The sequence below is a fragment of the Salvia miltiorrhiza genome, chromosome 8, assembly GCF_028751815.1.
Source record: "Salvia miltiorrhiza cultivar Shanhuang (shh) chromosome 8, IMPLAD_Smil_shh, whole genome shotgun sequence".
NCBI classification, from domain to species: Eukaryota; Viridiplantae; Streptophyta; class Magnoliopsida; order Lamiales; family Lamiaceae; genus Salvia; species Salvia miltiorrhiza.
Window position 1 is genome coordinate 30,313,426 of NC_080394.1, and position 20,893 is coordinate 30,334,318.

The 20,893-nt window shown below is 36.2% G+C and overlaps 1 protein-coding gene across 1 annotated transcript; it reads left to right on the plus strand.

Moving 5' to 3' along the window:
• The first annotated feature begins 9,751 nt into the window (after positions 1 to 9,751).
• LOC130997618 (uncharacterized) lies at positions 9,752 to 16,213 on the plus strand. Its single transcript, XM_057923002.1, has 5 exons — positions 9,752 to 10,393; positions 11,643 to 11,731; positions 11,853 to 13,838; positions 14,841 to 15,045; positions 15,499 to 16,213. Exons 1-5 carry the CDS (start codon positions 10,345 to 10,347, stop codon positions 16,089 to 16,091), a joined length of 2,922 nt encoding a protein of 973 aa, XP_057778985.1. The 5' UTR covers positions 9,752 to 10,344; the 3' UTR covers positions 16,092 to 16,213.
• Positions 16,214 to 20,893: the final 4,680 nt, after the last annotated feature.

A 20,893-nucleotide genomic window follows, 5' to 3' on the forward strand; every position in this document is an offset into this window, starting at 1 on the left:
ATAAAAAGTTATCTCATTTAGATATGCTTTCTGTTGTCACAGTTTAATCTTCAAAACTTAAACCAAAATTTCTTTATCATGACTATTACATAATTATATAAATATATACTATCAGAAGTGAAAAATTGAGGATTAGTTCTGACAATTGCATTTTCTTTCCTGCAGACCAAATTGAATGCTGATCTACAAAAGTAAAAAAATCGAGGGTTAGTTCTGACTTCTGAGAGTTGTTTTTCAATTTGAACGTGTGAGTTTATGTACTTCATTCAATTTGTGACAGGAAATGTATTCAATTCAAACTTCTATAATAACTTTCAATTTTACTACTAATTAAACAGTACATTCAACAGCAACTAGCACAACAAATACAAAATTTAATGCATTGATAAATTTTGTTTCGACCTACCCTAGAAGCAAGGCATTAGTACAGTGAAACAAATAAATTCAGCACATGTCATGATCAATGGCATGCCGATTCAAATTGTTGTATGGAACACAAGCCAGTTTTCGCTTCATGAGAAAAAAAATGGCGACCTTTTCAACATTTGAGTTTGAGAGATGTGCAAATTATTAACGTTATTTTTTGAAATATTACATGGTTTTGATAATAATAACATATTAACTGATTTTATTTTTAAATAATCAATGAGCTCACATCTCTAGCATTGAAAAGTCTAGTTGGTAACTAAAATTTTGTATGGAAAATTTACCCAACTGAAAGTATAAATGATGCGAACATTTTTGAATTCCACGTCCCAAAAACCGACGTTATTACTTTATGTTAGAAAAATACTCATATTTATCGTAACATATATGATATTTAATTTAATTGTAACCATTTTACAATTTTAACCTTATTCTCAAACATTTGCAAATACATATAAAATCTTTATAATTTTACAGTTGTGGCTTCCCTGATTTTCCAACAACCATGTGACGCTCTTATGAATCAAATGATGATGTGGGCGTCTGCATGAACTAAAATTTGATTAGAGAATGATAAACGATGTCGTTTAACCTACAATTAAGTATAAAATATGAATACTGTACATTTTAATATTGTATCCAATTGCACATTAAAATATATGCTTTTGTTTATGTTGGTGTCCATATTATCTTTCCAGTGCATGTGAGCGTCCACATCGTGTTTTCGTCTTTTTTTATCGTTGGTAAAATTGAGAAATTGAAGCCCTAATTCCAAAAATTAAAAATATTTTAATTTGTATGTACTTAAAGGTTTGAAATGAATGTTACCAATGGGGTCTTGCTCTAGTGGCAAAAGTTGAGGCACCCAAAGACTCTCTTTTGTGAGAGGTCTTCAATCCCGTCTGCGTGCGATGATGTTTTCGCACTTTAAGTGGTGTTGTATTCCCACCTGCGTGTGGTGTTGTATTATTTAATGTTGAGGTCCTACATGCATGGCGTTTCTCGCCTACGTGCGGTAATGTTTTTCTACCGTTTGGGTGGTGGTGAGGTCCCGTCTGCGTACATGTTGCATAATTGATTATATTCATATACCTCTTGTATAATTTTAAAAAAAAGTTTGAAACGAATGTTGAAATTGCAAAATAGGTATATAATTCAGTTACTTATCTATTTTACAATCACCCCTTTATTTTATTACTAATATACATAATATTTATTATGAATTAAAAACATCAATGAGAAACTAACTTCACCAAATATCATAAATGACACTAAAATTCAAATTTTGTCGTTTGCTTCGACTGTGCCCGATTGATTGGATTAATTTCACCGATCATAATATATATAATGTGATATTCAAATCTAACATGTATAAATGCTAACAATTTAATGTTTACCAATACAAAATTAAAATAAATACTTTTATGGGTGGAATGAAATGAACGGCCGAACGGGCATTGATCTTTCGTTTGTGGCATGTTTTACATATCTTTGAATTGTGTACTTTGACTTTTTGGAAAAAAAATTAAATCTCTAAACATAAATTTTGAGTAGTCAGTAAAATTTAAGGTATTCATAATTTTAAAATTGAGAAAAACCAGCTACAATAGTTCCTAACTAAAAATAGTTCCTATTTTATATTTTAAAATGCGTTTTTATTTTAGTATATATATAGGTATATATATATATATTATAAATTGGCTAGACTATTATTAAAATAAATTGAAATGATAAACAATATGATAAATAAGTTGAAAGTTGTAAGAATACAAAATTTTGTAATTATAAAAGATTTATTAGAAAATATAAAAATAATATTACTTGAAAAATGTTTTTCTTTTCATATCAATAGTCTTTCCTTTATTATAATTCATTCTATTGATCAATGAACGTTTACAAGTTTGTAATAGTATTAGAAGATAACATATAGTTAACTTTATAGTATTTTTTTTTTGTTGATAAAATCGTTAACACTTTATATTAAGCATGTAGTATTTAGCTCAGGCCAAAAATCATAGTATCATATATAGGCAAAAAGATACAAGTAATTTGCAATAGATAAAACTATACCCACCCTTTTCTGGGGTGAGTTGGAGATGCCGAAACTCTAGTTGTCATTCTTAACTATAAAAGTACTACTAACACTTTGTGATATTATAGATATGCATTTTATTTTTCAGATGCGCATTCTTTTTAAGGAATATAGACACTAATTTGAATATAAATATACATGCCAAGTTGCCAACTAATGTCTAAGGGTGTCAACGGCACTATACCATACAAAAAAAATTGAACAATATTAAATGGCGTCAAAGAAATTCTTTTCTGGGATAAAATGAACAATAAATATTTAGAATGTAAATGTTGGGTGATAGTTGTGGTTTCTGCAAATCAACATAGGCCTATTCCAAGACCCGCAAGGTGGCATGCCCGACAACTAATATATATACACATATTCGGATGAGTCCTTATAGAAATTATCTGCTGTAATAGAAATTTTATTAAAAGGAAAATAGAAAGAACAAAAACAAGTGAAAGCACCCGCGAGAAGCCACGAGAAACCGAAAAACAAACAAGACTAAGAGAACATTTTTAGAGGATCATCCTCATCAAAACAATCTTCGTCATCAAGCATATCTCCCCATCTTTTAGAAACCACGGTCGACATAGCACGAGCAGCGTCAGAAGAAGAAGAGTCTATCACAAAATTTTGCATAAGCGCGCCTTCAGAATGAGCATGTTGCACTTTTTTCAAGAACTCCATTGGCGACGAAGAGTCAAGAACGGCTCCCTGCAAAACAGCACCAGCGACACGACCAGTTGCTTGTTTGTCCGAGGACATACCATTCTTGATTATACGCCGGAGCCGGTTCTTGATAGAGGAATCAGAAACCTTCCCCTTCTTGGAAGCCCCTTTCGGACGCCCACGACCGCGAATTATGGGGGGATCCTCCATTGTCGCCTTTCCTGGCGTCACAGTCAAAGCCATGTCTGTATTACTACAATGCATAGTGACAATATCAACATGTGTATCTGACACTATATTAGTTTCCACCGGATGTCGGGTAGTGTCATTCATCACCGGAACAATCTCCATACCAACAGACTTGTCCGCCCTGTTATCACCAACCGAGTGTTCAGAGACAACCTCATTATCCAACTGAACCTCAGCATCCAACGACTCCAGAGCAGCAAAGGGGTTGTGAAGGTCCACCTGCGCATCCTCAGATCCAAGATTTAGGGAACCAACGACTTTCTCCCTTGTTGAATCCGGGAAGGTGTCCATCTCGTCATCCCCAAGAGCAGAGTCACGATTCGAGGGGGTCAGGATTCCACTCTTCTCATAAACAACCATCTGAAGAGAAGCCTCAGAGCAGGCCTGTTTACGATCCACTTGTTTCCATTTGGAGCGATGTTGTTGAACAGGGGCTGGGTCAGTACCTTTGCCAGCTGGTTGACCCTCAGTATCATTCATCCCCTCTTTAGATCTCCTGCAAGAGGTAGTAGCATGGCCAACAACACAGCAAGAGTGACAATAATATGGGAGGTCTTCATATCCGAATTCGAGAACAAAAACCCGATCCCCACATTTGACATCAAAAAAATCAGGCACAGCCTTGGAGACATCCATCTCAACCAAAATACGCGCAAAATGACCCACAGAAGCATGAGCAGATAAACCATCAATAACAATTGGTGCCCCTACGTGTCTAGCAATACCAGAAAGCACCTCCGGATGCCAATACTCGTGAGGTAAATTAAAAACACGAATCCAAACTTGTGCTTTAGTGGATGAATCCTTGTATGGATCAAAATTTGGGACCCAAGTCTGCAAATGCAAGATGCCCGGACGTAATTTCCATGTATTTTTAGCGAAAGCCAGCGCCATATCTTCCGCAGAGGAGAATTTCAGGGTGAAGTAACCTTTACCCAGAGGAATAATTTCCCAAGATAAATCCGGCTTCCATATCTGCTGTAACTCGACATGCAAATCAGCAGCAAAACGAGGACGATCCCCTTTGCGAAGGATAATCCGGCCATGCAGGGCATGAGAGAATGATCGCACTTGTCGTTGATGGAACCCTTCCGAAATGATAAGACAGGGTTTATCGTTCACCAAAGAAGGCTGTAGAACCGTGAAGTCATAGGCAGGAACATCAGCTTGCCGACTTCCCTTCGTCTGTTTGAGAGTATCCGCAAAAGATCGACTGGATTGCTGTGCTTTAGATTGACCCTTCCGAAATGATAAGACAGAGTCCTTATAGAAATTATCAACAAATCTGATTTTGAGAATTGAATTTTTATTATCTACAGTTATAAAAAACATAAACACTATTCTAATACATAAATGCATTGTGTTTTTAACATTATATATTAGTATATTTTGATGGAGAATGATATAAGAGTATTTTATATATTACTAGTATTTTAATTAACTACTAGACATTTTTTTATTATTTATGACTTTTACATCAGTTTATGGGGCTTGACCTATTTAGTTAGTTTATATATATGAGATTTTTTTTTACATCAATTTATATTTTAAAATAATTTTTTTTATTAGCATAGCCACATTTACATATCATTTTATCTTAGACATTAGTGTAGCAAGTCCTCGTATAGTATTCGACTGGTCCGAACTTTTGACTTGATTAACAAACATATTACTAGTATATTCACTCCATTAGGAGTTGTTTGATTTGGTGGATGGGACAGATAAAATTGGATATGGTCCGAACTTTTGACTCGATTAACAAACATATTATTAGTATATTCACTCCATTAGGAGTTGTTTGGTTTGGTGGATGAGATAGAAAAGATTGGATAAGAGTGAGAGTGCGTTCTCTTTGGTTGTAAATTTATCATAAGAAAATGAAGGATAAAACAAAATTTCACCCTTTAAATAATTCATTTCTTTTTCCACATTTCCTACTTGGCCCTTACTAATTCCTCAGATACAATACAAATGAGGGATAATATTATCACACCATTTTTGGAGGGATAATATTATCCCTTCTTTATAGTGTAAATGAGGAATGAGTAAGGGTCAAGTATGATATATGGAAAAAGAAAGGAAATATTTAAAGGGTGAAATTTTGTTTATCCTTCCTTTTCCCATGATAAATTTACAACAAAAAAGAACGCACCCTGATAGAATTGGAGCGGTGCTTAAATAATTCACCCAACTTTAAGGTGATAAACAATCACTTATTTGGGGATTAGATGCGGGCCGAGTTATCAATCACAGACTCAATCATACAAACCAAACACTTAATTATAATAGTATTATTTTATCAATCATATTTTATCACTCAAACCAAACGTCTCCTTAATAGATTATACTCAACCAGCCATTAGTAGATATTTATATACTTAAATTAAGAACGAATTATTTATTTGCTCATATTTTTTTATACATAAAATGACTCCGCCGTATTCGTTCTCATGAACACTACATGTTTGGTCAAACCATCGTTTACAAAGGAGTCTAAACTTAATTACTCCCCCCATCCCATTATTATTATTCCATTATTTTATTATTATTATCTCATTTTTATAAAAGGTACTTTTTAAAAAGGTGTAGATTCTATCACTTTTATTAATTTACACAATTTTCTTAAGTTTCATATTTAAAAGTTTTGGACAATAATAATGAAACAAATGTATACTACTATGAAATTTGCACCTATACTAAGGGTGCGTTTACTTTGATGATAAATTTTCATTAGAGAAGAATTGATAGAAAAAGATGAAAAAATATTACTCTTTTTTCTCATTTTTTTATCCTATATTTACTAGAGATGAAAATATAAAAAAAATTGGTGAAAAATATTTTCACACTCCTATCCTAGAATAATATTATTCAACATTAAAGAGAAAATGAGTGAAAAGGAACTATCTGATAAAATATTTCATCCTGTCTGAATTTTTTATTTTTCATCATAATAAATATTTGAAAATAATAAAAAATAAATAAAAATATACATTTTTCTCTCATTTTTCATGAAAGTAAACGTACCTAAGTATACATAAGGAGTAAACATTTTTCTCTCTCATTTTCCACTCTGGTTCGCTGGCTTCCTCCGGAGTCTCCTTGGGTGAAGCTGAACACTGATGGTTCATTCGATTCACACATATAGCGAGGTGCAGGTGGAGGAGTGGTGCGTGATCATAATGGAGCCCTCATTATTGCCTTCTGCGCGCACCCCTTGTGATGCTACTTTCAATTTTGATGCTGAGTTAGCTGCCCTGCTCGAGGGTATTAGATTGACTATCACATTTTCTTCTCATATCTGGGTGGAGATGGATGCGATGGCGATTGTGTTGCTCATGTCTGTTGGGCGTCACGGTCATGTTAGTATTTATCATACTGTTGCTTGGATTCGTCTGCTTACTCAGCTTCGACGAGTGCGTTTCTCTCATATCCCTTGAGAGGGAAACCGGCCTGCTGATTTTATGGCAAGGAGAGGGCATCAAGTTCAGATGTTGACTACTTTTAATTATTCTTCTGCCCCTCGGCAGTTTCTTTCTCTGGTTAGGATAGATCAGCTTGGTTACCCAAATTTTAGATTTAGTTTTCATGTGGATAGCTAGTTTGCTTTTGCTTATTTCTTTTCTAATTTCACTTCTTTTGTCTTCCGGATGGAGTCATTTTTGGGTTTCATCCCTTGATGATTTTGTTCGGTCTGATTTTTATTTCTCTTTGTGGCGTGATTCTATTTCTCTTTAACCGGCGTTGTCACTTTTGAGCAGCGTCTTGTATGAGATACTGATTGATTTTTTATCTATAGGTTGGGGATGTACCTGCTGAATTAGGAGTTTTATTAGAGAAAAGAAAGAAACAAAAAACCCCAAACGCCGGGGACAAGCAACGTCAAAGCCTCAAAACGGAGGGAAACAAAAAACAAAAAGACAACGTTGGATAAGCGGGGGTGAGAAGACTTCAGAGGTTCCGGCCGTACCATCACCTCCAAGTCTCTCGGCCCAAACCAACGGTACAACAACAGACCAAGGAAGGTCAACCAGGAAGATAGGCAACGAAGCCTCAGCCAACTAGCGCACCACTCTCATAAAAGTAGAATGAACGTCCTCATGCACATGAAATCACTCTCATAAAAGTGAGATCTCAGGCAGCGTGTGATACCAGAAACCTTCCTGAGAGACCGAAGAAGCCATGAAATCAGCAACTCTATTCCCCTCACGAAAGATGTGAGAACAAGCGATGTTACAATGGGCGACACCTAGGGTTGTCTAATTGGTTATCGGGTTTTGGATAATCCGTTAACCGAACCGAAATTTCCGGGTTTGGGTATCCAATAACTGAATTTTTTGGGTATCGGTTCGGTTTCGGGTATCATTTTTAGAAAAATTTCGGGTATCGGTTAACCCAATAACCGAAACGGGTTAACCGAAATAACCGAAAATTATTTAATAAATTATTTAATATATATATTATATATATTTTAATTATTAATTCATTAATTTATTTATTTTTATTTAAAAATCGAGTCTTAGCTAAAAAAAATTATGATATGTTTAAAGTTTAAGAATAAGCTTTAGTCTAGTGGATAAGTTGCTTTGTGTATTTTCTAGAGACTAAGATTCAAATCCTCTATCTAGCAAATTATTTGAATTTTAATTTTTTAAATGGGTATTTCAGATACCCAAATAACCGAATTGGGTAACCGAAGCAGTTATTGGGTAACCGAACACCTAAAACGTAATTTTTTAAATGGGTATTTCGGATACCCAAATAACCGAATCGGGTAACCGAAGCGGTTATTGGGTAACCGAACACCTAAAACGGTTCGGGAACGATTAGTGAAATATGACAATTTCGGGTTCGGGTAACCGAAAATTCGGGTATGGGTAACCGAACCCGAACCGATCGACAGCCCTAGCGACACCCTTAAGAGCAGCAAGCCAACGCCCACGGAAATGCCACGGCACAAGAGAAGCGCGATTGTTGAAGATGTTGACGACGTAAGTAGAGTCCGACTCCACCCAAAGATTAGACCAATTATTGCTAGCAGCTCTTTCCATAATTATCAAAAGCGCCAAGAGTTCCGCTTCGAAGGGGAACCCAGGCCCGGCGGAGAAGTGATAGCAAGCTATCACACCTCCCGGTTGGGGATGTACCTAACTTCTCATTCTTTTGGGTGTGTTATATATATATATATCTATATATATATATATATATATATATATATATATATATAGGGGTGGGCTACCGTGAGAGTACATCATAAAAAAATATTTTTTGCAATTCATACCTTTATACAGTTTATTCATGCGTGTTATACATAAAATTCATGCATTTTTGTTGGTTCGTAATTCTTAAAATAAGGGTGGTTTATTGAATAACCACCCCTATATATATATATATATATATATATATATATATATATATATATAGGGGTGGTTATTCAATAAACCACCCTTATTTTAAGAATTACGAACCAACAAAAATGCATGAATTTTATGTATAACACGCATGAATAAACTGTATAAAGGTATGAATTGCAAAAAATATTTTTTTGTTACCTTTGGGATTCGAACTCAGGAGCATGAATTTATCCAACAAGGTGATTAATCAACCGTAGATCTTGATGATTTAAGGGCTGAAAATGGTTCCTAATTTATATTTTAAGAAGCGTTATTATTTTAGCATTCTCCTATATATATATATAAATAGTAATATACTGTACTCATTGCAGCACCACATAGTCCTCCGAAACTGACACAACAATTCCTGGACACACACACACACAAAGGAGAAGAGTAATAATTAATTTATAGTAATCTATTATTTGGATTTTTCTCACCGGATTACTTAGTTCAAAATCGATCTCCCGAAATTCCCAACAATCAAAGCAAATCACCCAATTTGATTGCACTCTTTGATTACATTACACCCTTGAAAAATACGAAATACAATTTACAATGATATTTAATGAATACAAGTAAAATAAGTATGATAATAGGAATAGAGCAATACTAAACCGCCACATTGTGGCTACCCACAATTTATTTAAGTAGAAAATAATTTAATTTATTTTCTAAATAAAAATAAGATTTAATTATTTTATCATATTTTCTACATTATAATTATTTTTTTGCAATTTTTTGGTAACTTTTTTATTTTTATTAAAAAATAAATTAAAAATAAAAAATGCAAAAAAATTAAAAAAAATAAGTACGAAAGGTCTTGATTAATTACGTGGCGAATTAATGATCGTCCACGTGTACATAGCCCCAATAGCTCCCGCCCGCTCAGATAGTGCAGTCTCCGTATAACCCCTCGTGTCAACCTATCTAAAATTCCACCCTAAATCTTTTGTAAAATATTTCAAACTCCTCTCTCTCTCTTTCATTCCATTTCAAAATTACAACTCCTTCCACACACACACTTCCGTCATTAATGTCCGCCTGTCTTCTCTCTCTCTGTCACTTGTTCTCCGTGTTTTCTCTCTCTACAAGTGTATCTATTCACGTAGCGCTTTTTCTTTCCCTCTTTCTTTCTAGCCTACTCTCTCTCTAGATTCTGCTCTGTTACTATCATAATTCCTTCCTTCTTCGGTTGCCATTCTGCGTGTAGGCGCACGTCCTTTCTCTCTCTAGAATGTGTAACAGGATCTGCTCCGAGAGGATTTTCCTTCTCTTTCAACTGTTGGTGCTCAAAATTAGCTGAGCATTCATTAGGTTGTATGTGGCGATGGGTATCGAGGTGGTGTCGTGTTTTTTTTTGCGATAATTCCGATCTGATTTCTCTCTCTCTGTCTCTCAAACTTCAGCTTCTTTTTGGAAAAAGAGAAAGGTCTTCTTTATTGTAATTGAAAATAAAATTACTCTTCATTTTCCTGTTCTTTTATCTTTTGGCTGGTGCTGTCTTCTTAATTTCAAAATTTGAAAAAGAAAATGGAGAGAGCTCGACATAGGAAAACCAAAAGTGCTTCCGGCATTGAAGGTAATTGTTTGATCTCATCTCTGTTTCTTGAGAGTCTGAGGCTTACAACACAATTATGCTAAGCTGGTTGAAGAATTCTCAGCTAATAGCATATTAGTACTTCTTTACGATGATAAAAATATGTTTAGAGCCTGCAATTTGTTCATTGTGCTGATGTTATGTTACTTCTCTGGAGATTTAATTTTTCGAAATTCTTTTGATTTAGTTCGTCGGCGACGCAGTCTCGCTTTTTCACTCCTTTACTAGAAAATCTGAAATACTTCTCGAAAAAAGGATAACAATGTGCCAGAGAAACAATTTGCAACTTTAATTTTATTCCGCGTTTATCTTAAACGAGGAGTTTTATTTTGACATTTAATATTGCTCTGTCATAATCGTTTATAGCTGTTTCCCGACTTATTTCTGCATTTGCGGTTGGGCCATCGTCTTCATTCTTCACCCTCCTTTCTCTTTTAAGCCACGGCGTATCCTCTTTTCTGAAGCTTAAACGTTCAATTTTTGATGCTGACCTTTCCCTTTATAGCTTCTAAGCAAAAACTTGAAGACTAATATAGTCTTTTGGTTCCCTTGCGTTGAACTCTTACGATAAGTTTAGTTGTATTATGTAAAGATTTTTATGTCATTCAATTATATTGAGGGAGGCCGAAGGTGGTCTTGCTGTCGACATGTTTAGCTTCTTTTTTATTGCTTCATTGGAGCGTGAAGTCCCTAAATGAGATTGATTGATATTTAGCATTGCTCATGCTTTAACTAAAGCTAGTTTTGTTGGCTGTGGAAGAAAAGAACTTTTCCTTATTGGTGTTATCATAATGTTGTTCCTCTTTGGATTTTCTATTTTATGATGGGTTATAATTGCAAGGCCTAGGCCTTTGAAGAGGCCATTACTAAATTTCTATTAACTCCTTAATATCTAGTAGCTGGTATCTAAGCATTCCTTTTCAATTTTCTAATAGCTCTGCTTAATTCCAGGTACAATAGTTGTTTATCTGTAGATAATGCCACTTTCACATTACTTTTACTTTTGCTGAATTGTCCATTTTCTCACAATCATTGAGGTGTTTGTCTATGCTAAACCCAGTTGACTACTTGACTGTATTCTTTGTCATATTTTCCATCACTATGATTAGCAATCTTGAATTTTATCTTTTTTCCTGCTTCTAGAGTTTGTTGCTAGAGAGATATTCTGATCACGATTTGTATCATTCTACTTCGAGTGGAGTTTACCATTAATTTTTGAACTTTTTCCCAGGTATACGGCCAATTCAGAAGCAGAAAACTGTTCCAAGATTGTCGTCGGATTCTCATTCTTATATTGATGGGAGCAACAGGGATAGCATGGTCTGTGGCGTATTTCTACTTCTACTATTTGTATTTAAAAATTTAATTTTCAATCTGTGACATATTTAAGTTTCTCCAAACAGCTTCAAAATTTGATAGCCTTTTGATTTGGCATCTACAGTTCATGCTTGATCTGGGGCAGAGCACCTTAGGAAGAGCAACAGGGATCCCAATGAAGAAGTTACTGGCAGAAGAGATGTCGAAAGATGTTGAATCCAAGAGAAGATCACCAAGCGTTATTGCCAGATTAATGGGTCTTGAAGGGCTGCCATCCCCTCGGCATGTTCATAGACAACAAAAGAAGTTCCCGGAGAACTACCAACAGAAAGGCGTTTCAATTAATAATCAAAGAAGTAGCCAACAATATGATAGCGGATTGAAGCGGAGAAGCCCAATAGACCAGCAAGAATTCAAGGATGTCTATGAGGATTTAGAAGCATCACATGTTGTCAATCGCCGGTGTTCTTCAAGATGGAGTGCAAACTCAATTCTTACAAAACCTGAGATGGAACTGATTCAGCAGAAATTTATGGATGCAAAGCGTCTTTCCACTGATGAAAAATTTCAAGGTTCCAAAGAGCTCAACGACACTCTAGAGATGCTGGACTCCAACAAGGACTTACTGCTGAAGTTTCTTGGTCAATCAGATTCCTTGTTTGTGAAGCATTTGCATGATCTACAAGTTGATCCTGGCAATTCTCTTGGCAGTCACATAGCAGTTTTGAAGCCATCTAATTCTGAGAAGTTCGAAAGCAAAGCCAAAGCATGGAGATCAGAGAGAGATACTTCTAATAAGCCTCAAGTTACTTCTCACCTGAAACGTGAAGATGGTCTTCTGCTTGAACCACACAGTCGCCACAGAGTTCGCAATTCATCAAGGATTCAAGTGGAAGAGAGGAAAGATGAACATATTATTCCTACCAGGATTGTTGTTTTGAAGCCAAACCTTGGGAAAATTCAGAATGCTGGCACATCTTTATCATCACCAGATCTTTCACACAATTATCAACCTGGCTTCAAGAAAATCAAGGAATATACAAATGTTGGTAGTGCTGCAACAGTGTTACGAAGAAGGAAAGACTCATCTCATAATGCAGGATTATCAAAGTCCATGTCAAAAGAAGCTAGAGAAATAGCCAGGGAAATTACGATGAGAATGAGAGATGGCTGTGATGAGACCACAGATGCAAAATCTACTGCATACAGAGGATATGTGGGAGATGAGAGCTCATACGATGCTAATGAAAGTGATTCTGATAGTGAGTCTGAGGTGTTCAGATTATCTGCTAGAAGGTCCTTCGACGATAGTAGCATGTGCAGATATCCATCTTCTCATTTAGGCGAATCGCCTGTAAATACGGAAGCAAAGAAGCGACTATCTGAGAGATGGAAGATGACTCACAAATATCAGGATTTGGAAATGATTAATAGGGGCAGCACATTAGGAGAAATGCTTGCCTTGCCCAATAAGGAAACTAGGCCCTGCCAGTCAAATGTTAAGATGAGTCCTGGCCGACCAAATAAAGAACTTGGTAGTAATGGAACTGCTATTTTGGATGTTCCTTTAGGTATCAGCAGTAGGGATGGATGGAAGGATGAAATACGCAGAAACTCCTCTAGGTCGAGGTCGCTTCCTCCACCCACTGGTGGGAGAGGAAGAAGCCACAGAAGAAACCCCAATCATAATAAGTTGGCTGAAGACAAAAGCATGATGCGTAGTGATTCTGTACATCGTTGTAGAAGTAAGGTTGCAAAGGGAAATCTAAGTCACAGAGAAAATTATTTAGCTAAAGATTCAAAGTCCAGGAGCAAGACGTCTCATCCCTGTCAACACATATTTGCTAATGAGATAGACTCTTCGTCGGGAGCCAATTTTGAGATTCAGATGGAACCAAACACCAAGGACTTATCTGAACAGCAGCCCATTTTTCCAATGGCTGAAAAGGCTGACAATTGTGAAGTCACTGTGGTTGATGTAATGATGATTTCAGATCCTGGAAGCACAAATATGTCTTCAAAATCTTCCGAGATTCTTCCAGAGCAGTCACATTCAACCATAGCAAGTGACAAAGTTGGTGATCATAACCAAGAGGGTTTTAGTCTCCAGGTTTGGTCTTGACTTCCTTCAACTGAAGTATCTTGATCTTCTGCCTATGGCATAGCTGGACTATGATTGCGTGCTTCATATCTGTTATTCCCACTTTTACTTGGAATTTAAAACGCCCCTGCTTTCTTTACTTCACTGACTTGTAGATTTTCATTTTTTGTATGTGTGCAGAGGCATATTTTCTTGTGTGAGCTCCTTTTAATTTTTTACTGTTGTTTCTGTTTAATTGTTAAGGTATTATACATGATAATGTACGAGCTAGAGTGCATATTTTCTAGCTTTCCTCAACTTGAGTTATAAATACTTCTTCTTTATTGATGTAGATGGTTAGCCTAGTCTTTCACCTGAAGCGCAGGTAGTTTCACCAGTTTCATATATATGTCAGATATCCCTCTGCTGCTTTGCATTGAATAGAGTGCATATTTGCTACCTTTCCTCAACTTGAGTTATAAATACTTATGTATTTGACGGTAGATGATTAGCCTAGTCTTTCACCTGAAGCGCAGATAGTTTCTTCACCAGTTTCATATATATGTTAGATATCCCTCCGCTGCTTTGCATTTAATAAGTGAATGTGGGGCTACTGGAACTGATAAAGGTGTTTTCCAAATTATGCCAATTTTGCCACTTCAGCGTGCTTTTAGGTCTCATCTCATGTTACACATTAATAAATTCATCTGTAGAGAAAGTCTCTTATGTAAAAATTTGTTTACAAAGTTCCTTCTGGTTATAGTCCTTTGTGGTATGCAATACGATGGCTTCTATTTAATGTTTATATTGCTTAAATATCTTAAAAAGGTAGATAAGTAATATTTTCCTTGTGTGATGCACCTTGTTTGACATGAGCGCATATCTTCTTCTCCTCCATAGTCGAAATTGAGTTTCCTTGTCAAAATTTGCTCGTTACACGATGATTGGATTTTTTTGAGATCTGGAGTCGTCCCTACTAGGTGCTTTATAATTTAGTACGTACTTAATCAATCTTATATTTTCATTTTTCAGGAGCTGTACAAGGAATCGCCTAATCAAGGATCTCCTCACTTGCAGAGCCTTAGAGCTGAGCCAGAATCTTCTGAAAGCTCCAAGGAAGCCGACCATCCTAGTCCAATTTCAGTCCTTCCTAGTCCAATTTCAGTCCTTGATGTTCCTTGTAGCGAAGATACGCCATCTTCTGAAAGTTTTGAGAGAGTCAGTGCTGAACTTCATGGTATGAAATCTTTACCCTCCAGCCTTGACTATAATAATTGTATGTAGGAAATCTAGGATGTCCAAGTTCACTTTTTAAGAAATAATAACCTTCTGTTTAGCTATATAGACAGTTTAGCTTCATGGCATTGCCTTATTATAAAGTTTTATACACTGCAAATTTTGGTTGGTGATATACTTCTATTGAATCTTGTTTATTCTTTTGTCTTTGCATCATAAGGACGTATGTGTGAGCTTCGTATCCTGATAGAAAGACATGTTTATTTTGTTTAGCTGACAACCATTTATGCCCTTCACTAGTTGTCTACATAATTTCTAAAGAATGCTTTTTTCGTGGTCCTTGGTTTGTCCTGTACTAGCATTTCTTAATATTATTGAAGTTTTTTGTTCTCCTTGATTCTTGATTTCAACAATGATGATCTTCTCAATTGTTCTTTTTGATCCTCTGATGCAGAACTGCGAATGCAACTGAAACTCCTCAAGTTGGAGTCAGGCACATATGCTGAGACATCGGCACTTGTTCCCATCGAGGAAGAAGAAGCGCAACTATCTCCGGTACTTTCTGAAGGAGACCATGTCTTAGCAGCTGACAACTGGAGGACTTGTTATGCTCTTGATGTGCTGATCGAGTCTGGTCTTGAGGAATCCTACTTTCACATGTTGAGGACATCGTGGCACTCCTCAAATAGACCGTTGGACCCCAAGTTGTTCGACAAGTTGGAGAAGAAATACAATGATGAGACAAGCGGATTGAGGTCGGAAAGAAGGTTGCTCTTCGACAAAATAAATGCAGCAGTGGTGGAGATTTTCCAGCAGCGCGTGAATGTGTGCCCCTGGGTGATGCCAAAAGTGTTGGGGTCGAATCTGCAATGGCAGGGGGTTCAAGATGATCTTGAGAGATTGATCAACCAAGACTACGGCAGCGGTGATGGAGAACTAGATAGAGAGATGCTGTGGTCAGAATCTAGAGCAGAAATCGAGGTATTAGGTAATGAAATCGAGGGATTGTTGATAGATGAGATGATAATTGAGGTTATATGTAACTAATGCGTAGCTTTTCAACTGAACTGGAGTAGGATAGTTGGTAACATAGGTAGATGAAAAGCTTGGGGGTACAAGAATTGAGAATAAATCTCAAATTTAATCTGAAGTTACAAGTGATTAAGCAATCTGTGTGCGTCAGTTATCTCATGGCAATGCATGTTGTGTATAATCTTTCATATATATATATATGGTGCACTCTAGTGAGATTGCTATTTTTCGTGAGATCATGAATACAATGAATAAGACAATATATAGTGTTGAATAAGGCAGTGTATGCTAATGAATAACAATATTAAAAAAATTGGTAAAATTTTAGCTCCCTTTAAGATTCGAATCGATAAAAAATTCCGCCCTCTAAATAAATACTATAAGCCATAGAATACATGATTTGTGGGTATTGATTTCATGGATCCTATGGCTGACTATGATTTTGCCACATATAGGGGATTAAGTGTGATATGTTTGACCGAGATGTCTTTTACTATATGTCATATTAATATCATGTTTGGTATAATGCATAAAAATATCTGTAAAATATAATACTCCCTCTGTCTCATAAAAACATGAAAAATTGAGAGTGACACAGTTTTTAAAAAATATTAGTTGAGAGTTACTATGATTGAAAAATGAATCTTACTTTATAAAGTATTATGAGAGTAATAAATTAATTGAGGAAAAATAGTGGTGGGTCATGATGGTTTTTTTGTGAATTTAAAATGAGGGATAAAAAGTAAGAGGATAATGTACAAAATCAAAATGTTCATGTTTTTGTGAGACACCAATAAATGACAAAATGTTCATATTTTTGTGAGACGGAGAGAGTATATTGTTGGGCATGATGTATTAAAACTAGGGTTAATAGTGTTTTATGTCCCGAATTTTCAGCGTTTTCCATAAAATGTCTCGAACTTTCATTTTCTCTTAAAAATCCTCGAACTTTCAGTTTTTTCCATAAAATATCCAGATATATAAAATTCCATGACGAAAAGATGACAAAAAACTCCGAACTTTCAACGTTTTCCAACAATGTTAGTTTTAAATATGATTTTCCAACAATGATGGTCCCCAAAATATTACATTCGGCGAGATAAGTCATATTTTCATCATCGAATTTTGTATAGCGGGACATTTTATGGAAAAAAACTGAAAGTTAGAGATTTTTTAGAAGAAAATTAAAGTTCATGACATTTTATGAAAAATGCTGAAAGTTCGGGACATAAAACACTATTAACTCTTAAAACTATATAAAGTTAATAATAGTTACAATTAAGATTGTATTATGTATACTACCCGTGTAGGTGGTATATTGAATCCCTGAAATCAGTATAATATAATATTTTTGGATTTTTAATTTATAAAGGATCATGTGTTTCGTATTATTCTTACCAAACAAGATATTATGATATCATAGGTATATTAGGGAGAATATTATAGAATCAAATTTTAAATTTTCAATCTACATATATAATCAGATCAGAAATCTATAATATATTAAAAAGGTAATTTTCAAGTAAAATTAATTTCAAAATTGAGTGACAGATTTATAGTTATAATAAAGTTGAAAGTTTATTCGTAAACTATATTTTTCTTTTTATTTCTTTTTTCTTTATCTTCGTATTATTTTTATTTTATTTTATTTTTTTCTAAAATTATGAAATTCGACTAATTATAAAATACTTTAATATGCATATCAAATAAAAGATCACGATATAAGCTTTAATTACATATATTTTATATAAATATTTGATTTACAATGTACAAGTTATATTTATTTATAGATTAAAGTTTTAAAAAATTCTCTCTATATTCTCTCTACACCTTTTTTTTTTGAAAAATTGTAGTGGGCAAAATTCGTCAACTTGGCTCAAGCCCAATTAACACCCCAAGCTGGACCAATGAGACGAGCGATCCGATTAATCCAACCCGTCAAATTTCGAACCAACTTGGATTGATAACAAGGCTACCCCAATTACTTAAGGAAACTTGTTTGTCCAGCTCGACAAGTCTAGTTATGTTTATTGTAAGATCAACCTGGACCGTTCCAGGTTGAATATCTCACTTCAAGCCCAAGTTGTCTAAACGGTCGGACTGAATAATTCCCACTCAGTCTAAGCCCATCACGATAAGTTCGCCAACCTGACACGGTCCTAAAAGGCCCAATTAGTCAAGCAGATCGACCCATCTAGCCCGAATAATTATGCATCAACTTGTAATGCCAAGCCGGATATCTCGCATCCGGCCCAAATGGTACCATCAATCCGGCCGTCAAACCCTAAAGACGTCTCTTAGTCGTCAAACCCTAAAGGGGGTCGCCCACCAAGCTGACGCAGTCAAAGGGTAATCTTCATAATCCCGTCCAAAGCGCAACAACCTAAGAGATAAGGGTTTTGACGAGGCCAGACTGTAGAAACCCTAGCGGCCGGACGTCTCCTATATAAACGTCCAGACTAGATCATTAAGGGGGACACGAAATCCTACTTGCTCTCTACTCTTTGAATTCTCTCTACTCCGCCGCCTAGCCAGCTTGGCCTATCTCCGCCTCCCATATTTAATTTTCACAACACTGTCACCGTTTCCACCCTCCGACGCCGCTTACAGCCTGGAGTAACCGCACACTCCAACCTGCCTTTCTTTCTATTTCAATTCGTTTATCATTCTATTTGGCTATTCCGATACTGACTTGAGCGTCGGAGGCTCTACGGTCGACACTCCCACCCGGTGCTCAACCTAGGGCTCTTACGTGTTCTCGTGTTGACAGGTTGCTAGTGCCCAATCCATCCGGACGTGCAGACGTCAACTTCAATTGTAGATTTTAGCCTCTACAAAAATCTACTTTCAATTCTTTTTTTTTATGGCTTAGTTTTTGTCTTTTCATAATACTATTAATTTTTATTATTGTAAATTCTTCTTTATTTTTTTTCATTATTAAGTTTAAATATATTTAAGAGTAAAATTTTGAAATAGCCAAAATGAATCATAAAACATAAATTATGGCCACTCATTGAAAAAACATAAAATTTGGCCATTTTTATAGCTTTGGGACGTTTTTGCCCTTAATTGGGCGGATTGGGTAGGGTCAGGAGCGCGGGTCGCGTGCCGGGTAGTATCAGACACGCGGGTCGGGTTAGGTACTTATGGCACTTATAGTGGCACTTATGGCACTATAAGTGCCAACGAATTTTTTTTTACTCCCCCTGCCCTGTCTACCCAATCCACCCACCCACACCCCAGACCCCTGACCCCACCCACCCCCAAGCGATTTTTTTTTACTCCCCCTTAGATAAAAATAAATCAAATTTTACTTTTGTTATTTTATTTTATGGCACTTATGGAAATATTAGTGCCATAAGTGCCAACGAAAATCCAAAATAAAATAAAGTAAAATGATCTTTTTAGCACTTATGGTACTGTAGTGGGCAAATTTCGTATAGCTCATTTGAATAAATATTCAGGGCCCAAACATCTAGCCCAATCCAAAGAATAGAATTAATTCCAATCAATTCAACCCGTGTTTTTTGGTCATTAAGGCCCATCAACCCAAACCCTAGAAAGAGCAGCAACTTGGGGAAGAATGAAAGAAATGCGCTCAGGGATACGATCCCCCGAATATCGGAACGACTAGGGCTTAAGGAGACGTGCCAGCAAAACCCTAGCCGTCAGGCCATCACGGTATAAATAATAACCAACTAGGTCATTCAACGGGGACAATCATTCGCACTCCAACACGTTCTCTCGCTCTTCTCTCCCCTCACGCACTATTCTGCCTCCACGCTCTCAGCCTTAGGTTTTTCGGTGATCAGATCAACCCTCGCTCATTGCTCAATCGCCTTCAACTCCGTCGACCAGATTGACCCGATTTAATCTTTCATTTACTTTCAATTTCTTTCAATACGATTTTTATTAATATTGTTTACTGACTTGAGCGTCGGAGGCCCTTCCATCGACACCCCCACCGGTGCTCCAAGAAGGGCTCTAACGTTGTTCGTGTTTCAGGTTGCTAGTGCCCATCGTATCGGACGACCCCGACGTCCTTATCCGTAATTGTTGGATTCATCCCCAACAGGTACTATTAGTGCCATAAGTGTCAAACATGCAGAACAAATATAGAAACAACAGCATCATCTAAACCTTAAATGGAACATTTAAACCCTAAATGAATAATCTAAACCCTAAATGGAACATCTAAACCCTAAATGGATAATCTAAACCCTAAATGGAATATCTAAACCCTAGGGGAAGTGTTTAAAAAGGTCCTTTTGGCACTTATGGCACTAATAGTGCCGTAAGTGCCATAAAATAAAATAACAAAAGTAAAATTTGATTTATTTTTATCTAGGGGGAGTAATTTTTTTTTTTTTGGCTTGGGGGTGGGTGAGAGGGGTGGGGTGGGTAGGGTCGGGGGTTTGGGGGGTAGGCAGGGCAGTGGGAGTAAATTTTTTATTTTTTTTTGGCTTGGGGGTGGGTGGGGTCGGGGATCTGGGGGTAGACAAGGCAGGGGAAGTAAAAAAAAATAAAAAATTTGGCTTGAGGGTCGGTGGGTGGGGGTTGGGTGGGGTCGGAGGTCTTGGGGGATAGACAAGGCAGGGGAAGTAATTTTTTTTTTTTTTGGTTTGGGGGTGGCTGGGGTCAGGGGGTCTGGGGACAGGGGAGTAAAAAAAAAAAAAATTGGCTTGGAGGTGGGTGGTTGGGGGGGATGGGGTCAAGGGATAGATAGGACGCAGAGAATTAAAAAAATAAAAAAATATTTTTTTTTAACTTAGGGATATATTAGACATATTGCCTAATTAATGGCCATAATTTGTGTT

Bases quoted from the DNA above. Each gene is read 5' to 3' on its own strand.
- LOC130997618 (XM_057923002.1), top strand. From the start codon at position 10,345: ATGGAGAGAGCTCGACATAGGAAAACCAAAAGTGCTTCCGGCATTGAA. The intron at 11,732-11,852 runs GTCTGTGGCGTA...TGGCATCTACAG, and splicing joins GGAGCAACAGGGATAGCATG to TTCATGCTTGATCTGGGGCA. The intron at 13,839-14,840 runs GTTTGGTCTTGA...TTCATTTTTCAG, and splicing joins AAGAGGGTTTTAGTCTCCAG to GAGCTGTACAAGGAATCGCC.